We start from the raw sequence: 24,497 nt of genomic DNA on the forward strand, positions 1-24,497 counted from the left end.
TTCAGGAATGAGCTCCCCTCAGCACAACAGCACAGGCACCGAGTGTATCTGACCGCGTGTAGCTCCGTTCCCTTTCCCCTGCGTGTTCTGTTCTTTGCCTTGCTTCTGGTGGTGCTCCAGCCTCTCTCCACTCCTCAGGGAGCCATGCCGCACCCGCGAATGAAGGCGAGGTGTGCCCGGGAGGGTGCGGTGGTGACTCTTTTAACTTGACGAGTGTGTCACTGCCGGGGCTGCGGTACAGGCTGGTGACCGCCCCCATGGCAGGGTCCAAGGCCGAGCAGCCCCCGAGGGCCCGCTGGGGGCTCGTTGGGGAAGGTCAGGGGTCAGGCAGGGGCAGTGGCCGCTCCGTGCAGGAGGCGCTTCAGGTTGATCCCCATGGGCATCAGTTGCGTGCGGGGTGCCGGAGCTGAGCTGTGCTCCTTAAACAGCCCCAGCAGAGCGGGGATAATGGCATCCCGGCCTGTATTAGAAATAAGAGTGGCAGGCAGGGCTAGGGAAGTAATTCTCTTGTACACGGCACTGGTGACCCCACACCTTGAGTGCTGTGTCCAGTTCTGGGCCCCTCGTTTGAAGGACATGCAGGTGCTGGAATCAGTCCAGAGAAGGGCAGTGGAGCTGGTGAAGGGGATGGAGCACAGGTCCTGTGAGAGGCAGCTGAGGGAGCTGAGTTTGTTTAGCCTGGAGAAAAGGAGGCTCAGGGCAGACCTTTCCACTCTACAACCACCTGAAGGGAGGTTATAGCCAGGTGAGGGTCGGCCTCTTCTCCCAGGCAAACAGCGACAGGATGACACAGCCTCAAGCTGCGCCAGGGTGGGCTTAGGTTGGATACTAGGAGGAATTTCTTCACAAAAAGGGCCTAAGACGTTGAAATGAGCTGCCCAGTAAGGCGGCAGTCACCGGGTCTAGGAGTGTTTAAGGAAAGACTAGACGTGGGACTGAGCGCCATGGTCTAGATGACATGGCGGTGTTTGATCACACCTTGAATTCAATGATCTCGGAGATCTTTTCCAACCGAACTGATTTTGAGGCCCTGTAGCTGCCGCGCCCCGTTCCGCGCACACACACACAGAACAGCCCCACGCCGCCATTCGCCCCGCCCGCCTACCTTGTGCGCCGGCCTCCCCTCTCCCGGCATGCCGCGGGGCGGGGCGGCCTGGCCCGGCCCCCTGCTCGCCCTCAGCCGCGGCGGGCGGGCCCCGCCCCGGGCGGCACCGCGGGTACCTGCGCGGCGCGGAGCGGCCGCGGGGCAGAGCGCGCCGGCGGTGGTGGCGGCCGAGCAACCTCCGCACCCTTCTCCTGACTGCGGCGGGGGCGGCAGGGCCATGGTGCGTCGCGCCCGGCTGGCGCTGGTGGCGGCGGCGCTGGTGGCGCTGGGGGCGCCGCCGCCGCCGTGCGCGGGCGCCCGGGCTCTGGAGTGGTACACGGCGTGGGTGAGCACGGCCTACGTGGAGCCGCTCAGTAACCGCACGGTGAGCGGCAACACGGAGAGCGGCCGCTACGGGGACAGCTCGCCCAAGGAGAGCGCTGGGGGCCATGTGGGCATTCCCCGCGGCGCCTCGCCCCGCCACATGGGGGGCTGCGCCGCCGACACCGACTACGACGTGCCGCTGCCTCCCGGTGGCCGCGGGTCCCCCGAGGGCGACCCACCGACCTGGATCGCCCTGGTGGCCCGCGGCGGCTGCACCTTCAAGGACAAGGTCACCAACGCGGCGCGGAAGCGGGCGGCCGCTGTGGTCATCTACAACGAGGCCCGCTTCGGCAACAGCACCGTCTCCATGTCCCACGTGGGTGAGCTCCCCGCGCTCGCCGAGGGGTCGGGGGGATGCTTTCGGGGGATCACTTTGTCTAACGCCGGCCCGCATCGGGGATGCGGCTCTGCGCGGTGAGGAATGGGGATGGGGGGAGGCAGAAATTCCTGTAAAAATGGTACAGAAACCGGGATTTTGTTTTCTCTTCCTGTAAGCCACGCTAGGGAAAAAGCCGGGACCGTCTTCTGTCTCCCAAGTTAGGGGCCGGGCGTCAGGTAGGAAATGTGGCACAGCTATGGGGACTGGCAGCCATGTGGCAGGCTGGGATGGGAGGCTAGGATTTCCTTTAGGGATACCTTTTTGCCTGGTACCCTCTGGCAGAATGGCTACAGCGGTCACAGGTAGGCCGCTTTCTGCAGGCCGTGTGGAAATGCACCAGGTATCCCGAAGATGCCTTCAGGTGCTTTTGAACGTACAGCTGTAGCTATTTGAAGATAGCTTTTGGTACAGGCTTTGTTGTAATAGCTTCATCGTCCTCTCCTGCGCAGGTCTGTTGAGAGAGAGGTGTAACCATCAGGTAATCCTTAAACGCTTGCAAATGCAGTAAGAAAACTTAATCCTGGAGAAGGATGTTGGCTTGTCTCAGCGTACTGCTGCTCCTCTGTAGCCTGCAGAAGAGTTCTGTGATTTTTTGCCGAGATAGGAATCCAGATGTTCTGTCACCACAGTCCCTGCTTGAGCTATGACACAAAAGACTTGGTGAATTTTTATGGTTATGACAGTACTAAATGTTTAAATCAAAGAGGCAAAAAACACCTCAAAACTTGGCAGTAAAATCTGTTTTCTTTTGTAGATTTTTGAGAAACTGGAAGGTCCTCAGAGGAGGATGCGAAGATAAGGCAAACTAAGTAAAAAATTCTGTAGATGTGTGCTTCACATGGCTACAATGAGTTTATTAGTGCCTGGGCTCTCATTTCTGATTGTGAGGAGGGAAAGGACCAGGGACTTGGATGAAGTAAAACCATAATGTGTTTCTAAAGGAAACAAACTCATTTTCTTAGTGTAGTGAGCTGAAAATCTTAGCTAGGGAGCTGTTGCTCTATTGCACATGTTATTTATCTATTGGAAAATTCATCTCTCCTCTTGGAATGCCCAGTGGCACCAATTGAGGGATTGGAATCATGATTACTGTTCCTAGCCTGCTGGTTGCTTGAGATCAGCCTGGCCCATTTTGTATTCTTAGTTCACTGTGAAAGCGGAGGTGAGATGCTAGATAAAATGAACCTTTGGTTTTGATCCTAGGTAGTGATTAAGATACTTTGTTGTGAAATACTGCTTTCATCTGAAATAGTTTTTTTCTTGCTTTCACCCTGTATTGGCCAATCACTACAGTTTTTTTTTCCACATTCTTCTCCATTACCCATTGTAACCTCTCATAAGTATTATTTGCTCTTTTGTTGGTTCTTTTTATACTTCTCTCATCTTGCTTATTTTATAATTTTTTTTAAAAAAATCTCTTTTCTGCTGTCATCTTTGTGCTATAGAAGACCTTCTTGGGCTTAATACTCAGTTTTGGACTTCACGAGTATAGTTATATCTGCCAGTGGCCTAAAGAGAAGTGCTCTCTGACTGCTTGTTGGGTTTTTTTTCCTTGAACTGGCAGAATGTTGCTGACAAAAGTTCCACCAATGTAGAGACTGTGATTTAGTATAGTGCATATATACAGTAATACATTTGTATTTATACCGACTTCATAAATGCAAGTTTGACCTTACAATTGTTTGAATGGAATTATAATAATATATCACAATATAATTACAAGCGCTGATGTAGTCATAAATGTTTGCTTCACGGTTGACACTTTGAGACGTGTAAATGTTCAAATGTTTCAGTGCACTTTGGGAATAAAGGGAAGAGGTACTTGTTAGTGTTTTAAATCTTGGGCTTTTTGAAGGGACATGATAGAAAGGTCTATGGAAGACTGGCAAGGAAGAATATGGGAGGGAAAGCTATAGTTTACAGGATCTACATTTTCATTTCTGTGGAGGGATTTGTGAACTGGCACATAAGGAAGTAAGCTTTCCTTCTGGGAGGAGTGCTGAGGATAAATACTCTGGGAAATCTGCAGTGCAGTAACTAAGGAGTGGAGTTATATGCATAAGTAAAATCCGCTTAATGCGTTTGCAATTAGTGGCACTGAAAATGATGTGAGATGGAGCAGTGGTTATGGCTGGTGGAGATGCCCAAATTATGTGAAGGTGATAGACAGCTTCTGAGATCTCAGTGCCATCTTTTCCTTCTCCTCTTGGAAAACCTAGCCCTTTAATTTTCTGGGATGTGTGTGATACATGTGTGCTATTTTTGTTTGTGGTCTTTTGGTGTTTTTAAGGCATGTTTAAGTCTAAGTAAAAAGAGAAGTTCTTGATTAGCTGAAGCAATTATTTGTTATAGCTGGTGTCAAAGCATTTAAAAAAGGACAAATGTTCTAAATAATATGTATTTTTCACCTTGTAAGCTTCATGAGTGCATTGAGTAGGGATTTTAACTAAAGTTTTGAAGCAAGAGAGTCGAGAATTTCAGTGTGTAGCCTTGAAATCCTGTCCCCTTTTCCAAAAGAAGGCGCTGCAAATGTGGCTCTACTGATACGTCTCATTTCAAGCCTTTGCTCTCTGTCCAAATTACATTGTTCAAAATGCTGGATGACTTCTCAAGGAAAGCAATAGTGACACAGCTTCATGCGTGTGACTGAGAAGATTTTTCCATTGGAAAACTCTTTACCCAAATGACTTGGGGAGCTGTACTTCATTTACTCAGTCTGAACGACGTAAATTCAGACTTCAGTTTTACAGACTTGGCAGGCAGTCCTAACTCTGTTCTTTTTTGGTGGTGGTGGTGAACTTAGTACAATACAGAAGCTTCAAATTGCTTTCCAAAACCAGAATAAATATTGTATGTAAATATTAGGTGGGAGTGGGTTGGAGAAGAATCTGGAGAGGCAAAGTCTAGAGTGTTGTGCAGACCAGACTGAGGAGAGTCAGAGGCTCAATTCTGGTTCAGAAGTTATGGGGAGGCAGAGGTACATTGCAGTAGATAGAAAACAAGGTCTTCTGGTTCTACAGATTTCCTGTTATATACTTTATGCTGGGCACCCAACCATATCTGTATCCCCCGCCCAAGCTAGGATTTGATGATCCTGATCAGAACATAAGTTGTCTTGTTGTAGACTATGGAATGAAATGTGGTTGTGCTTGACATGCAGGGCTGAGAGGCACTTACTGTAATAATTTGAGGTAGGTCTGGATTAGGGCTTTAATTCATGGTTTGTGGATTTAAGGGAAGCTTGGGACTTAATTTGAGTGTATGACTTTGGCTGCATAATGAAAATGGTCTTTGATTTGCCAACATACATCCAACTAGTTATTTTCTCCATTGTCATATTTTTTTAATGCACGTGTATTGAACAAAACAGATGCAAATTACTTTGTGCTCATGATTCTATAAGTTCTTGCCATCTCCAAAGCAGAAGAGTTAGAGTTATTTTGGCATATAGTTCAGCTCTTTGCTACATTGCTTGCAGCACTACTCAGGATTCTCAAATGGTGCATAATTTCTGTATTACTGTTGTTTTCTACTGAAAGTTTCTGGTACTGTAACTGCTGACAGGACAGTGTCTTCCTTAAGTAAGGCATGACTGTATGATGTTGAGCTGGTAATGCTGTTCTGAAGAAGCAGGAGTAACTGCATATATCTGCCTTATAGATAAAAGTGCATATGTATTGGAACTCAGGTGGAGAGAGTATGTGTACCAGTGGTTATATATTCTCCTTGAGGCAGATGAAAATACAACATGCACCAGGGATTAGATGAGATGAGGTTGAGGTAGAGGGTTAAGACAAAGCTTGTTATGGGATTGTTAGCGTACTGTTAACATTTGTTTGGAACAGGAGCTAAAAAGAATATTTCGTGTTAGTTGTGGCAATATTGGTAGGGTGCCTATGTTTAAATAAACCAATTGACTGACCTTAAACATTTTTATGATGATGGTTGAACTCTAGGAGCTTTCTGACATTTCTCAGGAAGACAAAAACTAGAGTGTGTCTGTGATCAGTTTCCGGTTGACAGAAAAATACCTTCTTCGTCTCTAAGCATGAATGGGAATAAATGTTGTAGTTTGCTGTGCCTGGAGCCAAGATCTGTACCTGTCCTACTTTTTCCTCATCAGTAGAGTGCTGATTTCCTTTCTGAAGAAAATACTGGTAGCTGTAAAGCTATCTGCACTGGCAGGAAACATACCTTCATTTTCAGAGTTCCAAATTTGCCCTTTTTTGCCAGTATCCTAAGGATCTGCCAGCCCTGATAATGTTAAAAAGCACAGACCTAATTTTAAGTGGACCAGATTTCACTGAAACACCAGTCAAACCTAGAAATTTTTTTTTTTTTACTCTAGCAGAGTAAAAATGTGATTACTTATTGTAAAACTAGAAGGTTATAGAAAGGCAAAGCCAATACAACATGCTTTCAGTAGATGCATATATGTGACACTAGGAGTTTTCTTTATAAATGTGATTTGAGGTGTCTGAGTTGTGTGGCAGTTGAAAAAGCTGATGGAATGACTCATCATCATTTCAGTCTTCAAATAATGAGTTTCAGAACAGCGGGCTAAAATTAGCAAGGAATGAGTTAAAACCCTTAGTGTTACAGGCTGCTCAGGGCAACTGCTTCTCTGAGACTGCTCTTGTTCCTTTTGTAATCATGCATTGCAATTATTCTTCTCTTCTCCCCCTTCTGTCTCATGACCTTCAAGGCCACAGTGTTTAGTTGTCTGTATTTTTTATGGGAAGTTCATCACAAAATCTTTAAAACTGTTAAAATGCTTTTAATGGGTATTTATTTAAAACATGCATATGGTATGCTTACGTTATTTCTAAAAGTGGAAGGTGTCACACTGTCTAGCAGCCTAATTTCAAGGAAATAATTGTCTGATAGTTAGGCATGTTGGTGACAAAGCAGAGAAGGACAGTACTTACTGTTATGGGGGTTTTTAAATACTTCGTTATTAGAAATAGTGCAGAGAATCACATTGCAGGATTAAATTGATTTAAGATTTCAGGACCGAGGTGGAAATTTACTGATTGAATAATCCAGGCTGCCTCTAATCTTGAAACTTCCTTTTCTTCCTTAAGCTTGGATGAAACCACATAAATCTTTCCAACACATTCGTACCATTCCCTGGCCATCCTTAGGCACTCCTCTTGTTATTTGTAACTCTTACAGCTGATTAAGGACACAGGACCTAATTCCTGATTTAGGTATGGGGATAGCAGTTTTCAGCTATGTAAGATAAATTCCTACTTTCTTTTTCTTACTATGTCTTTTTCTTGCTAACTCTCTGTGGAGTTGTGCAGGGTCAGAGAGCAGAGAGTGTTTCACACTCTTCTCTGAGTTTTATGAGGCTCTCTGGTAGTGCTTTTGTGCTGTTTCAGAGAGAAGAACAATATTAATTAACCAATTTATAGTATGCTTGGACTTGGGGTATCATGTAGATCAACACATTGTTAGTGAGCAGAGCTAATTAGTGGAGCCTGGATGCTTGTTGTCTTTCTGTTTTCAGCTTCACTGCTTTGTGTCTCCAAACACCCACCAAGCAAGGCAACATAGGTGAGATGAGTGTTCCTTGTGAGCATAGTGGGGTGCCTGAAGGGAGGCACAAGTTAGTGTAACCCTTTTAGGAAAACCCACTTTTTTTCTGGGTTTGGATCTGGCAATACAGGTGTAATGGTTCTTTGAGTAGGTGACCAGAGGTGGGATGGTTGTGTTAAGGTGAAGTTGAGAAGGGAGATTTATTCAGCTAATGCCTGGAACCTTCAGTTTTCATCCAGAGTAAACTATCTGTGCCTTATGGAGGGAGGAGTTCTGTGTACAAAAGTGAAACTTCTGCAAATTCCCCTTGGCTTGGTAGCAGAGTGGACAGATTGAAAAGCTGTCACAGCCAAAATTGTCTCAACTAAAGGAATTTGGTTTAAATAGTTCAGGCAAATAACTCTGTCTTAGGAGGTAGAGGTGGCTGAGGTCAGAATACAGCTTTGAATTTTGAAAATCCCCATTTGATGTGATATTATAAATAAGAAAGACCTTTCTTCTGACAATGCTTCTCCATAAGGAGTCTAACACAGCCAGAAGGAAAAAAAGGCTTTAAGCCTTCTGGGGGAGGTCTTGTGGTAGGTAGGTAGTCTTTTGTGAATCTAAGAAAAGTAGCTGTAACATTATAGCTTTAGATTTTCGACTAGGAAAACCCCTCTCTTTTCCTTCCTTCCTCTCTGAATCAAGGCTAGTTTCACTTTTTCTCAGAGGTAGGAGAGCAAAGTAAACTATGAAGCTGTGACTTAACAAGGTGGCAGCAGTGTTGGTACACACAAAGTAAGAACTGTTCAAATAGAAATAGCATAGAACAGTGAAAATGCAATATTTTTAATAGGTACATTTGTTTGTAATTTATTTTGTAATACTTGGCTTAGGTATTTCTGAGAATACTGGATAGTCTTCCAGAAAAAAAATGGAGCAAAACCCTAGTCACAGAGGTCTCTGGAAATTGCTAGCTGGTCTTGATAGTATCTTATTGGTTTTGGTGGCAATATGTTGCCTAAAGGTTTCGGGTTTTTTTTTTTAAATTAGGTTTCTTTCATATGGATTGAGACCTCTAGACTTCTAATATATTAGAAAAATCCTTTTGTTCACTGCTCCCAAAAGAGCCACAAAGTATTTCTTGACAAGCCCTTGTCATGAAATCTCACTACATTTTGAATATTTAGTAGTGAAAAACCTGTAAATACTTTAATGTTTAAAATAATTATTTAATTATTAAATATCTGAATCTTTTTCTCCTTTGTTTATATATCCCATATAATTGGACTATAGATTCAGATTCAAAGTAAATTGAAGTGTCTTTCTTTGATGTTCACATACTGTCTCCATCTGTAACTAAAATTCCCATGCTGACAAACAAAAGACCAGCTACAAGCTATAACTTACACTTCTTTGACATGAGTTGTGTATGACTTGTCTGGCTTTTTTGCATGGCTCCACATCTTACCTTGCTGTGGAATGACGACTATAGGCCTAGAACAGTAAAGATGTGTCTGTTGAATTTTATCTCATGTTTGAGGGTTTTTGAAAGTAAATAAAGAATTCTTTACCAGTGAACTTTCTATCAATTCTATTATGCCTGAAAAAAAGTACTGGAGGCTTTCCTGTAACTTTGCTTGCTGATCTTAATTGAAGAGGCCAAATTACCCTCAAGCAAGAATGACCTACCTTTTTACTGTGACTACTGACTTTTTTCTTTTTTTATTCCCTCCAACAGGAACAGGAAATACAGTGGTGATAATGGTTGGCTATCCAAAAGGAATAGAGATATTGGAGCCAGTACGAAGAGGGATTCCAGTAACAATGAGTATTGTTGTTGGCACACGACATGTGCAAGAATACATTAGTGGTCAATCAGTTGTGTTTGTAGCCATCGCCTTCATCACCATGATGATTATATCGCTTGCTTGGCTCATATTTTACTATATACAGCGTTTCCTGTATACGGGATCACAGTTTGGAAACCAGGTAAATGGAGCTAATGGCACTTAAGAGTACTTATCTCCTTCTCATGTCAAATCAGTTGCCTAACTTTGATTGTTTATTGAAGCATTCTTGAAGATCTGTGCTTCTTCCTATTTTGCTAACTGTGAATGCTGCTCAGCAACAGTGAGGCTAATAAGCACTATGCTAATTGGCATCGCAGGTTTGACTAGTTATAATTATTAGATGCTCATATGAAGTAATGAGAAATACATTTAGCCACTTGTCAACAACAAAGTAAGGGCAGCTTCTTATGTGATCTGTCACCTAACTAAACTTCCTTCCTTTTGACATGAAAAGTTATTTTTGTTCTTCAGTAATTTTCATTTTGGAAGTGTTAACTTCACTAAACAGACTTTCTTAATGGGAAGTGACCATGGTATGTTTGGGTTTTTTTTATTTTCTTATAAAAACCAAATGAAAGTTCTTCAGGGCAGAATTTTTAGTTCTAAAGCCCTATAAAAACTACTTTTGCTACTTGTAATTCTACAGGTCCACTGTAGAATTACAGCAGACATTAAGGTGCATGTGCAGTGAGATTCAGCTCTCTTGGGCTATTCAAGGTACTGAGAACAGTGAGAGTACTGAGGAGATTTGGAAGGAGTAATTTTGCTCCTTATTTGCCCTTTTCACATTTCTGTACTTACAAGAAAAAAAAAGTCAGCTTTACTTTTTTCCCCTGAGGAAAGTACTTCATCATAGAACAGTTTAGGCTGGAAGGGACCTCTGGACTCCTGCAATCAAGAGAGCAACTTATATGGAGTTGTTGAGGATGTAAGTCCATCTGAGTTTTGAAAATACCTTAGAATGGAATTTACCTCTGCTTTTCAGCTACTGCAAATAGGTTATGTTTCTTTCTTCCATGATCATCAGCAGCTCTACTGTTTGCAGGTTTTTTTGGTTTTTTGTTGGTTTTTTTTTTAATCTTCAGTTCAGAAAAAAATACTGTTTCAATTAGTTCTTAGCATGTGGACTTCACCTACCTTTGCCTTGAGGATGTAGATTCTAGTTTTGGGGGAGGAGGGAAGAAATTTTTGGTTGCTTTCCAAGTCTGAACTCTGTTTAGGACTTAGAGGACTCTTCTAGGAAAATACTTAATTTATCTTTTCAATAACTGAGGATAACACACAGGACTTTGGTATTGGTTAAGCTTGTGGCCTCCCTGAAGATTTGGTTTCCTAGAGTCTTTTTTACTAAGCTTTAAATCTTAGCATTTACTTTCTGAAAATGTTTTTGGGAAAACAAAATTTTTGAGAAGTATTTATAGGAAAAGGGTTGTATGTCTGTGTTGTAACAGTTGTTTGGTGAAGAAAGTTGCTTCTTCCTGTTGCCTTTTAGATAGTTCACACAGTGGAAAGTTCACATGTTTCATGAAGCATCGTATCATGTACTTTAGTTTTAAGGATGTGAATGTGATGTTCAGACTCTTAATAGGATTTTGCAATTGTCATCCAAGTGTCAGTAGATTTTGCCAGTGCTTGTCATCCAAATGCTTCTTAAATAAATGAAACTGTCTAGGATTAGAAGGTTATGCCATTTTCTCAATTCTTTCTTTAAAAATGATGCAAGGTTGGAAAATGTTTTGGCAATATTAGTTGAGATGTATTATTAAGAGTCTTAAAGAAATTTTGGAAACAAAAAGCCACTTTCTGAACAAAATCTTGTTTTGCTTGGCTTACAGACTCAGTTAAAATTAAAACTTGTGAGTTAAATATGTTATGCTTTAAAGCAAGCTTCAGTGTAACTGCTAAATGAAGATGAGTATCTTAAGATTTATTCTAATATCAGTTTAGCAGTAAAACTGTAGATCCCCTTACTACTAAAGATGAAAACAGGACTGTGCAGAAAACGTGGAGAAGGTGGAATAGGCTTCTGCTGCTGGTTTTGTTTATTTCTGGGAGACATATCAGACTACTTATCTTTAACACAATAAAAAGTAAAAAACCATAGTTTTCAGTACTATCCATTTGTAAAATTATATGTGTCATCACAATTATTACAGAGAAAAGCTGCCATTATGGGTTTGGGGTTTTTTTATTCCATTATGGTATTTCTTTACTGAGGGTTGCTGCTAGACAGGTCAGCATCTGTCAGCTGGGAGTGTTTAGTTTCTCAGTTTCTTGCAGTAGCTAGCACTTTGTCTTGGACTACAGTACTGCTTTCTTTTCTTGCTTCCCCTCTAAGCATAATTATGCTGCATAGAAGTCTAGTATGGTGCATCATGTCTGTAAAGCCTTTTTTGTCATCTCCTTTGCCTAATGTGTTCTTTCAGTGCAAAGCTTTGTCCAGTGCAGGAGACAGTGTTTAACTGAAGGGAAGTATTAATAGCTACAAGCAGCTTTTTGACCTGGTGGCCAGCAGTAGGCTGCCTGGCAGGATTCCACCTTCTCCTAGGCTGGTGCAAAACGTATGGTGTGCTTGCTCATGGGCTTGCCTAACTGGAAGGTCTGGTTATATGGCTGTTGCTACAGCTCTGCTTGCCTCTAAAGCCTACATGGGTTTCAGCTTTCCTGTGTGGGAAGGACCTTAATGCCAGCAGTCAGGATGCGGGATTGCGGCTGCCGTGTGCTGGGCTCGCCCCCTGCAAGGCTGGGGCTCCTCCTGCGAGCAGGGCACTTACACAGCCTCAGGAGCACGCAACTCACTGAACATCTGCTGGCTGGAAATACTTCATAAACAAATTCATTGCCCAGAGATCGAGTTATGTTTTTTAGACACATTCAGATGACTTAGTAATCCACAAGGAAAGTATTAAAAAACTTTGAAATGTATTCCTGAAACTACTGTCTATAGTAACACTTAAAATCTTATTTCAAGGGACATAGGAAAGAAACCAAGAGAGCTATCAGCCAGCTTCAGCTGCATACAGTGAAACGTGGAGAAAAGGTAATTAATTCAGTCTCTGGTTATTGCTGTAAGTTTTAAAAATGGTTGTAAAATCTTCAAAGAATTTAAACTAAAATTTCCACTACATTATTGCAGTGTGACACAGTTTTAGGCTTACGTTATGGTCTTTGTTTAAAAGGAAGAATTTAAAATTAAAGAGTCAAATTTGAGCTACTTATGAAATTAAGGCTACTTTGTTGCAAATATCTGGTTATACAGAATGTATAGGGGGCTGGTATTGTAAAGATGAGGAAACATTGCTGTCTTTTCAGCACTTGAAAACATCAACAAATGGATTGCAAAATACTTCTGCACAGTTCTTACAGCTGATGTAATGTTCTGTTTTCTTAAAAGAACATTCATCTTACTGATCAGAAGGCCTTAAAAATACAAAAACCTTTGAAAAATAAAACACTTGTTTAATCTTTTGACATATAATACATTAAGGAGCTGTGTAGGCTTAACCTGAAGCATATAGTTTTTAAAGTAAATTTCTATGTTATGAAATAAAGCTAATGTAAAAATTAAAGCACCTTTCAGGAAGTTGGCTTTGACAACATAACAGCCTAAACTCAGCTGTATTAGAATAACTGAAGTAGAAAAAGCCAACATTTTGAAAGAAAATATTTTAGTTGGAGTTTTGGGAGTGCTAATCCTAGATGCAAAATTAACTTCTGACTAGATTTTGGCTGCTACATAGGCATTTTTCCCCCCCAACCCTTGTCTTGATGAGTTTTTATTTAAGAACTGATTTTCTTGGAGATGAAGAACAGAGATTAAGCTATTTTTAAGTCTGTTAATAAAATTTAAGTGAGAGCAGACATTGATGTGTAAAAACTTTAAAAGCTGTGGTCCAGCAGAAACAATTCTGCTCAGGTCATGTGCTACAGAGAATATGTCCTTCATTTAGTAAATCAGTTTTGAATCTTAAAAAAAATCCCAAAAGTGTCTTTGAACTTACTTGCCTTTTCCTTCTATGCTTTCAGCATGCTTAAATAGTGTTCTATGAATATTTCTTACTTTTAGATTACTTTTTGATGGAGCTTAGCATATATTTGAAGTTGTGAACAGAGGGATATTCATACATACTATGGTGACATCAGAGTTCAAGAAAGAAGGAATTGAACCCAAACTTTAGATAGTGTAAAGCACTATCAGAGCATAATGTCAGCATAGGAAGAAAGGGACATAGGCTTAAACATGAGACCCTTCTATGTTAAAAATGCCACAGAAGATTTTAACAGCTTTTAAAATAGATGTTCAGTAAAATCCTCCATATAGGATTTGTATTGTGTGATTTTTGCAGTATACAGGGAGTTCCTTCCAATAGAGACCCTTGACTCTAAAGTAAATAAAATAGGGAAATTTGTTGTTTGACAGTATGATGGTTATTCCTATGAGTGCCATGTTCATTAAGAAGAGTAAAATGAGATATGGTTAGAATCTCTCCGTTAAAATAGAGCTTTTCTCTGTGGTAAATCTCATCTTACTAATGTGATTTGAATCAACCTGCTATCAGTAAATTTATGTAACTTACTGATGCAGAGGTATTTTCACGAACTTATATAAATTTTTCTGGACATTTGTCCTGTCTACTATGTAAATGTACATTTTTTCTTTAAATATTTCAGCCATTTAAAAAGAGTGTATTTATTTTGTTATGACACAGTATAGTCTTTCATTATCCCCCACTTGAGGTTGAGATTTTTAACTAAAAATAGGTCATATATTAAAAGTGTATTTGCTATTATGTAGATTTTTCCTGAGAAGCTTACAGGATTATTGTAAAATAGACACTCATTTGAGTATGTACATATGGTGTGCTTGGATTTTGCCTCTTGTACAGAGTAAAAAATAACTTGTTATAGAATAAACACTTGTCTTAATTTTGCTTACGTAAAAAAAAACAGTCTTAATGTGATTTATTTGGGAATTTAAGGCATTAATTGTGTAAATTGATAGCATGCAAAGAAGGGAAATACTGGCCTTGAACTTGAAAGTTTCCTTGCACAACTAATTAGTTTGAATGTTTGTATTGAAACTGAAGCTCTTCAGTAAGTTGTAAATCAAAAATACTGTTTTTTTGGAGATGAAAGCAGAGATGTCTGTTCTTCTAATACTTAGATTTTATACAGCCCAATTAATGTTGGATTATTTTTATTGTATTTTGAGCTGTCCATCATATTTGCACTGCAACTTTAAGCATGACTTCAAGAAGACATTAAAACCTGTTAGAAAAGATACTTAACCATTAGATAAAAATAGAAGTGGGGAAATTATATTCTGTCTAGTGTGAACTTGGAGAAAAGTTTTAAACTCAAATTGCATGCCTGTGTTCTCTTCTGGCTATGAAGGGGAATATCTGCTAGGATGTGGTAGAAAAAAAGAAAAAGGTGAAGAAGAGTTGCAGTATTCAACTTCAAAAAAATCTCTTCCTGCTCTTGGAAAACTTTGGGACCATACATTCAGAATTATGAATGTATGGTCATTCATAATCACAGATCACTTTGATTTGTGCTGACCTCTTTTAAAATGTTTTCATTTTATAGCTACTTTCAACTCAAACATTCCTGTGCTCCCATGAACAAAGCCAATGTGTGAGACTTAATGAATCACTTAGGATGCTATGCCTATTTAAATTAGAAGATCTGGGTTTGGCTGCTGTTAGTATTTGATAACTTGATCAAATCACCTCTTGATAGAATCTCGAATTAAATGAAGTAGATTTTTTAATTTGCTATACCATTTAACATATTTTGCATTCTTTGAAGCTAGCTGTTACACAAAGCTTGTTCTGTAATGAAGTATGAATGTAATGCACTTAAATGTGTTGTCATATTTAGGGTTTAGATGTTGATGTAGAAAACTGTGCTGTGTGCATTGAGAACTACAAACTGAAGGACACTGTCCGAATTCTGCCATGCAAGTAAGTTGTCATAATTATTCTTTACTCTTTAGCATGTTTTTCTGAAGAAATGGGATGAATTTCCTATAAATTCTTCTGAACCTCTGGTGGCAGAGCTGCAGCTGCCATTTGTATGGCCTATTAAATGTTGAAGGGCACTGAGAGACCACATAGCACTTCATATGTAGGTGGGAGCAATTGGGAGAACTGTAGGGGTGAAGTAGAGCTTGCTTAAATTAGAACTGTACACTGTTGAACTGGTAACTGTGTGGTGTCTTTGTGCTTATCAGCATCTCCTCTTCGGAAAGCTGGTATGAACCAAAAGGTTTCCAGAACCATGTCTGTACTAGTAAATTGAGCAGCAGCTAATTGTCAAGATTATGAAAGAAAGTTTTATTTTTAATGTGCTAACTTGCACAGTGTTTGAAGGAGGGGTGTGTGGCTTTCATTGATAAGTTCTAAAGAGCATTTATTTTCTTTAGGCACATCTTCCATAGAACATGCATTGATCCTTGGCTTTTGGACCACCGAACTTGTCCAATGTGTAAACTAGATGTTATCAAAGCTCTGGGATACTGGGTATGTTGCACACTACTTTAATCTTCAAAGTAGAAGTATGGTCTAGGAGGCAAGACTTATGTAACTGGTCAGAATGAGAGCTGATGTTATTTGACAAGAGTCAAGAAGCTGAGCTAAGGTGCAATGAATAATTGAATGAGCACCAGAAAAATAAGGGAATTTTATGGGTAAAAACTGAAATACATCAAGCAGCTTATGAATCTCCTTTGATAACCATTTTTTTCTATCTCCAGCTGATGATATTAAAGAATTTGAAGTAGAGATGAGACTGTTTGCTCAGGCTGCAAAAATATAATTGAATTAAATGAATCTAGAATATATATTTGATGTTGTTGAGAACTGTGATTCAGAGGAAGAAATTATAGATTTTCTACATAGAATGTTTGTGTTCCACATATGCCCTGTGATTTATCCCTGTAAATGAGCTGGTACTTAAAACCTTCCTAAAGACATTCACCAGAAATTGGTTAAGTAGAGAAAATGATGTGCTCTCATTTCTTTCTGACAGCACCAGAAAAGAGAGATGAAGACACATGCGGTAGGTTACTCAGTCAATGTTGATAAATAGTCTTGAGTTCCACTAAAATGCTATAGGCAAGAATGTACCTCTCTCACCTCCTGCCTATCTACAGAGATCTCTAGAAAATAGGGATGCTTTTTGGTTTCAGGGACTTTCCTTTCATAGACTAGGTCTGTGTTTTGACTACCTTTTCTCTTATTTTATTGCAGAGACTTACCAGATCTGTGGAAGAGTGTTATGAATTGTTTTGTTTTGTCAAAGGAGACAAGACTCTTGCTATGTAATATGTTTATACCAGATTTTGATGCTTCTGTGTATTAAGTCAGACTTTAGCTAGCAGTTGCAAACTCATTATGTGGAATAGCTATTGCTACTTCAGCATTGTTATATTAGCAGCTTGGTTTCTGTTCACATTCAGTTCTTGGGGTTGATGTATCCTGTGTTATATGCAGAAGGACTTATCTTTTTGGATACGGGCTGGAAACTGAAATACTGGAACCTTCATAATAATTATATTCCCATAATTTGTGCTGTTGCAGGGGATACTGGTACTAAGCCCAACAAGGAGGAGTAATAACTCCTCTACTTGTTGGCTAAAATGACTTTTGGAAAGCAGATTGAGTGGGATTATATTAAATAGAGAAACACAGCTCATTTTTCTAATGAAATGAGGCAAATGGATTCTGTGTATGCATCAGCCGTTCTCACTGAAGCTAATAATGTGGGAAACCATTCAGGAATTTTTTTCTAGCTTAGTTTTCAGTTTGATCCAGGTTGCCCAATCTAGTCTGTGAAGTGATTGCCTGAATTTTTTTTTACTCATGTGAAGAAAAGCAGTGCAAAGAGCAAGGCAGCTTCTCTCAGCACTGCACTCTGAACCTGCAGAAAGGAATGTGCAGCCTTATTACAGAAATATACTAAACCTTCTGCAGAGAGGCTAAAGGCTCAATTCAGTTATGGACAGCAAATACTCCAAGTGCTTTTACGTTTTTAAAGGCTTGAAGTAGAAAAAAGGCACTAGGTCCTATGGCATGGCTTTTGTAAAGAGAAGACTTTTGTGTTCTAGTTATTCATTATGCTATTTTTTATGAGAGAAAGAACTGCAGTTCAGACTGATTTTGTAGAGCATTACTGAATTTTGCAGTTTCAGTGCTTATTTAACTCGTTTAAATTTTGGAAACCAAAATCATTAATGCCCCCTCCCACCTGCAAACATAAGTATCACATTTGTGTTGTGTTCAATTGTAGCATGTCTATAGCTCATTAAAATTCAGTACATTTTAAATTATGCTGATTTGATGCTAAAGAAAGAATCAGCCTAGAATTTCTTAAATTTTAAGATGGGCCTTTGCTAGTTGCTCGAGGAAGGGAAAAATACTTTCTAGTTAGCAAAAAAGAGTAGTCACTTAAATTGCAATGTATTTGCTTATGTATAAGTAACATCAGTATGTCTATGGCAATGAAGATAGTTTGTTTAATTGTAGAAACAGAACTGTACGTATAGGACTTTGATCCATTCTGAAAATTAATCCACAGTTGTATAGCTCATGCTGTGCAATAGGTAAAATAGATGCCTTTGCCTATGATGCAGATGTTGTATTCCTGCAAAGTGACAAGCCAGCATGTTTGTGTTTTTGGAACAGATTTAAAGTTAGGCTGGAGATAGAGGAGGAGACAATTTGGTTTGGATGTAGAAGTTTGTTCACCCTAGTAAAAAACAAAAAACTTGGCCAACTGCTATCAGGAAAAACTAGGACCTGGAGAGTTCTGCAAACTCAAACGATCAGGGACTTCGTATATGCTGAGCTTGCTCCTAACCTTCAGGAATACTTTTGCTACAGTGTTGAAATTATCTATCCAAAAGGCTGACTGGGTGGACTCTTCCTGTTGCTTCTCTTGGCTTTGGGATTGCTTTGGAAAAATGGCTTTTGGTTGGCTTTCTTTCTTTGCAGTCATACAGTAACCTTGAAAGTTGACAATATCAACTATTCTCAGGAGTGCACACGTAATAGCTAAAAAATGCTCTTTTTTCCAATAAGGTGAGGTTACAAAAGGTGACATGGAGGAATGTTGATGTCTGATGGTAGACAAAAGTGACAGTTAAATATGTTTAATTTTGAAGGGCGACCCTGAAGATGTACTTGAAGTTCCAATACCTGAATCCATAAGTGGCAGCGTTTCAGTCGGAAGTCTGAGTATTGCTTTGCAAGATGATGACAGAAACGAAGTGAGCGAATTGTCGGCTTCCTCCACTAATGAATCTGTATTGCAGTGTACCAGCTTAAAAGAGGATGCTGGGGAAACCACAGCATTGCTTGGTAAGTAATTTAGTGTTTCACTGGACAAACCTTAGCACTAGACATTGCATTAGTAGAAGCCTTTCTCTAGCTGGTGAGAGCAGTTAGTACTGCAATGCAGGGTAGACTGAGTGGTGTCACTTACTACTGGTCTTCAAACAATACAAGCAGATTTTCAAAGAACTCTGTCAAGCTGGAAATAACTGGACTTGGGAAAGAAAGATGTAAGCAGTGTCTTAAAAGGATTACCCAGAGAATTTTGAGAATCTTAGGTATATATGAGTATGAAGTTTGTTGCCAGACTGGATTAATGTAACAGATAAAGCATATTAAAATGGTGAAACAACAAACAATTTTTCTTTTAATTCCTGATTTCTAGATGTGGATGCTAGTAATAACCGGCATGGAGAACATCTATCTAATGGAAATTCCCACTGAACTGCTTCATGGACGATATCTTGAATAGACTGTTGAAGAACTATTATTTTTTATTTAATTAGTATGGACTTTTGTCTAGTGAACAGAAAAAATAACAATGTAAATTATTTTACCTTTCAAACTTTTCTAGCTGGTGTTCCAAAAGGGCTAATAACTAAGAATTTTGTACACAGGAGGATTTTATAAAATTTCCTCTGGATGTCTCATCCTAAAAAAAAATGCAATAACCCTTTTTCTGTAAGCATTGTTGCAATGTCATTGTGTTCCAGAGGGCTGTAACAAAGATGAAGACTAGGCAGTGAAAATAATTTAGAATGGGTAACGGTTAAATATTTTGGATGCACTATTTACATTCAGTATGTATACATGGAGAACACTTACAAGCTACGACTATTAAAATGCTCTGAAAGTTCTGATCTGTTGTAATTGGAGAGGAATATTCTTAGAAAAGACATTAACCTTCAAGGACTCAAAAAACATAATGGATATGTTATGTATCCTTTTCTTGTGATGGAAAAATTGCTGGTTCCAACATGTAACAGATACTTTGTCTTGTAATGTGTTCTACTTGGAGTGGATGCTGAGAAAAGGAAACCTCCATCTTGCTAGGTTTTTATACTGAATTTGGCAGTAATAGGTTGTGCTAGGTGGTCTTCACGTGCTGAGCATGTAGACATTTAGTATATGCACACTGGTTACCTCTTTCAATCTTAAACTCAGTAGAACAGAGGTAAAGGGCTAATTATGGCTAAAATATATTTATTAGTCTATTTATAAGAATTTACATAATTTCTTCTTGCTCCTGTTCCCATCCTGACCCACTTTATGTACAAATTGAAACCATTTCTTAAGAAATACAAAGTTTAGGTTTGTTTTGCTTTTTCTTTTCCTTTGCATAGAGGTATTGGAATTCTCTTGGATATTCCACATTAGGAGTTTTGACTGGGTTTGCCATTAGCTTTTATTCCTTTCTTTTAGATTAGCAGTATTGTGCCTTATAGTAAAATACTTAAGAAATCTGAAGCATCTGAGAGTAAATATAAACCCTGGCATCTCCTATTATGACCTCTTATTCAAATATTTATATACTGTAAGTGGTATAAGGAATTGCTAAACTGTTTTGTAAAGAAATATGTGTATTAAAAACACTACTTAAAAGTGTTAAGTGAATTGTTTAGGATTTTAGCATTGTCATGTTACAAATAATATGCTACATTCCTTAATTTTCTTTTGTAAAGCTGTTGCTACAGATTGCTTAAAACAGTGTCTTTCACTAGACATTTGTTTTAGAGTGCATTTTGTTTTTAAAATGTATATTTGGAATGGTTTTAAGAAAATATGCAATTCTTTTTCTAACTTATATTGAGCTTCAGTAGAAGCAATAACTTTTTTTAATTTTAAAATGAATGTTCCAGAAATGACAGAGGGGGAAATATAATCAGAACTTCTACTTTGCAGAGCAGATGTTTCACCCTAAATTTCCTTCAAAAAAATTCCTGTTAATGCCTACTTAAAAAAAAAAAATCTGCCTCTTCCCTGTAGAAGTATAACTTTTATGTTTACTGGAAAACTGTCAGGTTGTAGTTCTGATGTCACCAGCAGGTGCAAGTTTTTGTGATGCCTTTATCTTACAAGAAGCACATGAGAATGGAATATGACTGACCGACCATCTCCAAAACTGAACAAATAAATAAACAACCCGCAACTAAACCAGACAATGTGTAGGGACACTTACGTCCCCAAAAGAAGCTTATCAACATTTCCAGAACTGCCTTTTTAACTTATCTCTTCAATATTAAAAATTAAGTCTTCTCCCTCTTCTTTAACACAAAACTGAACATTGATGCAGTAAATGTTGAGAGGGTTTAAACTCTAGCTCAAGGAGGAACCAAAAGAGAAGTTACCAAGAGAAGTGTTGTCAGTCTGTGGATTGTGTCTTGCTGATACCTACAGCACAGTATTCATTCTGGAGAGGAGAATTGTGGTAAGTACTTGAGCTTTTATGTAATACCTATAAAACCAGAAGCTTTTCTTAAGAATTAAATCTGAGATCTGGCAGAAAGCTGGAAGAAAAGCTAAGGAGCCTGTAAACTGAAAAGTGTACTAAAATCTGGTGTGTGCTGACTTAGAAAAATAACCGAGTGTGAAGTCTGTTTCTCATGCTGGCACTGCACCTGTTTCAGAAAAACATTCAGAAAAACAGAGTTGTTTCAGTCAAATAGGTTTGCACATACTTGATCTCTGATATGGTTAGGTCTTGTGAGGTCAGCTGTGCTGCTGAGGAGTGATGACAATAAAAGGCCGAATTGCAGTGCCTCCAGCAAGCAGTTTGCTCTCCTTGGAAGCACAATGACAAAAATCATCCGAAGCGAATCACTAGTCTGACCTCAGTCAAAAAGCTGACATTAGTAAAAAGAGAGGTAGGATGGAAAGTACAGGGCAGGAAAAAGACAATCTAGGGAGCTTAAAACAGTAGCAAGAGAAGCTTAGAAACAAGAAGCATAGGACCTGCTGTTCCAGCTCATCTTATTACATTCAGTAAACTGGTATAAGCTGCAATAGGTAAATACAGGCGCACAGACTTTGCTGACCTGGATCTCCACTAAGTTGGATCAAACTGGTACTCCATAGTTTCTAACACTTCACCTGTCAAAAGCTTGTATGAAGGTCAGAACTAATGAGTGATTTTTTTCACCCCCTCCATGAATCCTTTTTGTAGGGTAGGTGCCTCCTGAGTCCCCTTCCATTTGGGGAAGCTATAATCTGCCTCTGCTGCTTCAGCCGTGTCCTGCCTGGTGTGGGAGCTGCACCTGTGTGTGTTGTGGGTTCCTGCTGCCTCCCCCTGCCCTCATCACTTTTCTCTTCCTAGCTTCACAGTTTTCATGAAACATGCAGGAGCTTGCCTTGGGCACCTCTGTCCCTTAGATTTTGCTGTAATCAGGCAAACTTCTTATTGGAGGCATTCCTGTGGTATTGTACAAAAAGCTACATTGCAGAGCCCATGTGAAGTCTGAAGCCCCTCAGTGGTGATACTGAAAAAATCACTTGGGAAAAATCCCTAGCAGGACTAGGGGATGCTGGTTTTTGTGGCATAAGTTTTATTAGTGTTAATAAAATAATTAATATAATTAATATAATAATTAATAAGTTTAAAAGTGTTAATAGTGGTATGGCTTTGCTATTGCTGCTGTTTCTGTTAGGGAGAAATTTTGTGAAGTGATTTTTAATATTTTTTTAAAAAAAAATACTAAACATTAACATGTCAAAATGAACTGCTGTCTTAAAGGAAAAACTGGAGGGCCCCCTCTTTGTTCAGAAATTTTAGTTTATTAGTAATAGTCTACAAATAACAAACTGGAAAAAACTTGGTAGTAAATAATTGTCTAAACTGTCTTTCAGACTTGAGAGCAAGCAAAAATGAACCACAGACATTTGAGATCTAAAAGCATGTTACTGGTCTTTAATTACTTGCAGTACCAATTTAACTGGAAAGTCTGGATTTTCTTTTACTACTGAATGCTAGACTGGATTCTTCTTTGACTCTAAGCAATGCTTGGAGGAGATTCTTGGCATGTACTAGATAAGATTGATAGGATAGCAGTAACTCCTTTCCCCTGCCCCTTATCTCCCCTATTGCATATGTGAATGTAGTCCAGTAGCCTGTTGACAGTAATTTGGGCTAGATTTTGGAGGTCTACTGGAGGAGCTGCAGGATAGTTTACCTACAGTGGAAATGCCTTTAATTCATCCTGACTTAAAGTGCATATATTCTGCTTGAAGCGCATGTCCCTGCCAAAGCTGGCCTGTTGGGAATTCTGGTCCTGTTCAGGTTGTAACTGGCACAGAGAAACACCATTGCAACACCTTTGTCAAGTATGCAAAGCTGTTTTTTTTTTAATTACCTATTGATTTGGGAATGGTCATTTAGGTTTTTTGCCCATCCTGCAAGTTTCCTCTACAGCAAGCCAGTTGTAGTTGGGCAGAGTCCAGCAAGACTGTTCCCCTGGGTAAGTTAAAGAGATGCAATTTTATAATAGGGCCATGGTGAATTACAGTTCCTGAAATGGAATATGTCAGCATATTTTTTTTTTTTCAACTGGAATGCCTGTGAAAAATAGTAACATGTGTTTGAGACTGGTCTTTACTGGATGTGTTCTTTTCTCTTACAGGTGATACATGAAGATTTGAGAATTGGAATTGATTAAACATGCACAAATCAAGCTGAAGGCTTTTGGTTTTGTTCAGTATGGGTCCTGATCTCTCCTCAGATATCCTGCTGTATTGCAAAACTTGATTTAAGAAAGTTTTTAAAATAGAATGCCTTTATAATTGCATGTATTTGTGTGATGAGTGCATTGCCTGGGACTGTCCATTATACTTCCACTGGACCTGAAGCTTCTTTTCACCATCTGAAACATGGTAATGTTACTGCATTTTTAAATGAGCATATCCTTAATTCAGAAGAGCAAAGTAAGTTTCCATAATTTTGTTAGTCTAAAGCTTAAGTCCAAAACTTTGAAGCCACTTCCACTATAAACATATACTTGGAGAGAACTATTTGAATTTGCTAGTCTGTCAAAAATTATTCACAAACAACTGTCTTTTATTGTAACCTTGAACTAATTCAGTTGCATTGTTTGGATTAAGCACTTGTGTCTTTTCCATTGTGTATGTACAGTTGTAAGAATGTCAAGTTATGCATTGTTGTTGTAACTTAATGAGTAAAAGTTCAAATTCCATAATAAATTATATGGACCTTTTAAAAAGCAATGTCTGAGAAGCTGGAGGGTTTTGTTTTCTTTGGTACACTTAGGAAGTGGATCTGAGACACTCAGCACTAGCACAGCACAAAACAAGCTAACTTCATGCTGGGTAGCTACAGGGTAGCTTTCAGCACATGGTGCTTTCCCCATGTCATCGGTACCTGGGTAGGCTGGGTTAACCTTGGCTGGCTGCTTAGTGAGGAGGGGGAAGATCGATGGAAGAACTTGTGGGTCAAGATAAGAAACAGTTATCAGTTCCCATCACAGACACAAAAAGCCATGACTTCACAAAGATTACTTTGAAGTGGCAATAAATAAGTTTTAGAGTAGGGTGGTAGAGGATTAAAACAACCCCTCTCTAAGCTGACACTTCTCCCTTCCATGGTGGTAGGATAGGGAAGCAGAGGGTGAGCCTGTAACAGGTGCTCTCTGCTTTCCCTCCTCCATCCTGACCTCCTTCCAAGGAGCTGCAGTTCTTTAAGAACTGCTTCAGTGTGGATTATCTCCATCAGGTATAGACCACTCCAGGGCTATCCCTGAGCTGCCACAAGCCTGCCTGAGGGGGCTCTGCTGTGCTAGCTTGTCGTGCGTGGGTCTGGAACAGGGCAGCCTTGGCCTCTTCTCACAAAGGACACCCTGCATTTCCCCAGTACCATAGGGTTCAAATTAATGTCTAACATAAATGATAATATGATAAAAGCATTTTGTTTTTAAATAAATCTCTCATCCTTGGAT

The 24,497-nt window shown here is 39.6% G+C and overlaps 1 protein-coding gene and 1 non-coding gene across 3 annotated transcripts; both read left to right on the forward strand.

Annotated features, from left to right (window-relative positions):
• Window positions 1-1,133: 1,133 nt before the first annotated feature.
• RNF149 (ring finger protein 149) lies at window positions 1,134-23,769 on the forward strand. 2 transcript variants are annotated; one of them, XM_014250482.2, is made up of 9 exons: window positions 1,323-1,788; window positions 9,109-9,359; window positions 12,192-12,260; window positions 15,104-15,186; window positions 15,648-15,744; window positions 16,253-16,282; window positions 18,387-18,582; window positions 18,941-20,983; window positions 23,169-23,769. In XM_014250482.2, the coding sequence occupies exons 1-8, from the start codon at window positions 1,323-1,325 to the stop codon at window positions 18,997-18,999; spliced, it is 1,251 nt and encodes a 416-aa protein (XP_014105957.2). In that variant the 3' UTR covers window positions 19,000-20,983; window positions 23,169-23,769. The 2 variants fall into 2 exon arrangements, with proteins under 2 accessions (XP_087907928.1, XP_014105957.2); XM_088051802.1 differs by lacking the exon at window positions 16,253-16,282 and having other exon boundaries at window positions 1,134-1,788.
• LOC148184824 (small nucleolar RNA SNORD89) lies at window positions 21,276-21,391 on the forward strand. Its single transcript, XR_015772081.1, has one exon. It is a non-coding gene; the product is annotated as a small nucleolar RNA SNORD89 (small nucleolar RNA).
• Window positions 23,770-24,497: the final 728 nt, after the last annotated feature.

The sequence above is a fragment of the Pseudopodoces humilis genome, chromosome 2 (assembly GCF_049639895.1).
Source record: "Pseudopodoces humilis isolate 2021_Gansu_Grassland_sample_001 chromosome 2, ASM4963989v1, whole genome shotgun sequence".
In the NCBI taxonomy this organism is placed as follows: Eukaryota; Metazoa; Chordata; class Aves; order Passeriformes; family Paridae; genus Pseudopodoces; species Pseudopodoces humilis.

Coding starts and splice junctions, on each gene's coding strand:
- RNF149 (XM_088051802.1), top strand. CDS start 1,134: ATGCCGCGGGGCGGGGCGGCCTGGCCCGGCCCCCTGCTCGCCCTCAGC. Junction 12,261..15,103: donor CAGTGAAACGTGGAGAAAAG/GTAATTAATTCA, acceptor TGTCATATTTAG/GGTTTAGATGTTGATGTAGA. Junction 18,583..18,940: donor GGAAACCACAGCATTGCTTG/GTAAGTAATTTA, acceptor CCTGATTTCTAG/ATGTGGATGCTAGTAATAAC.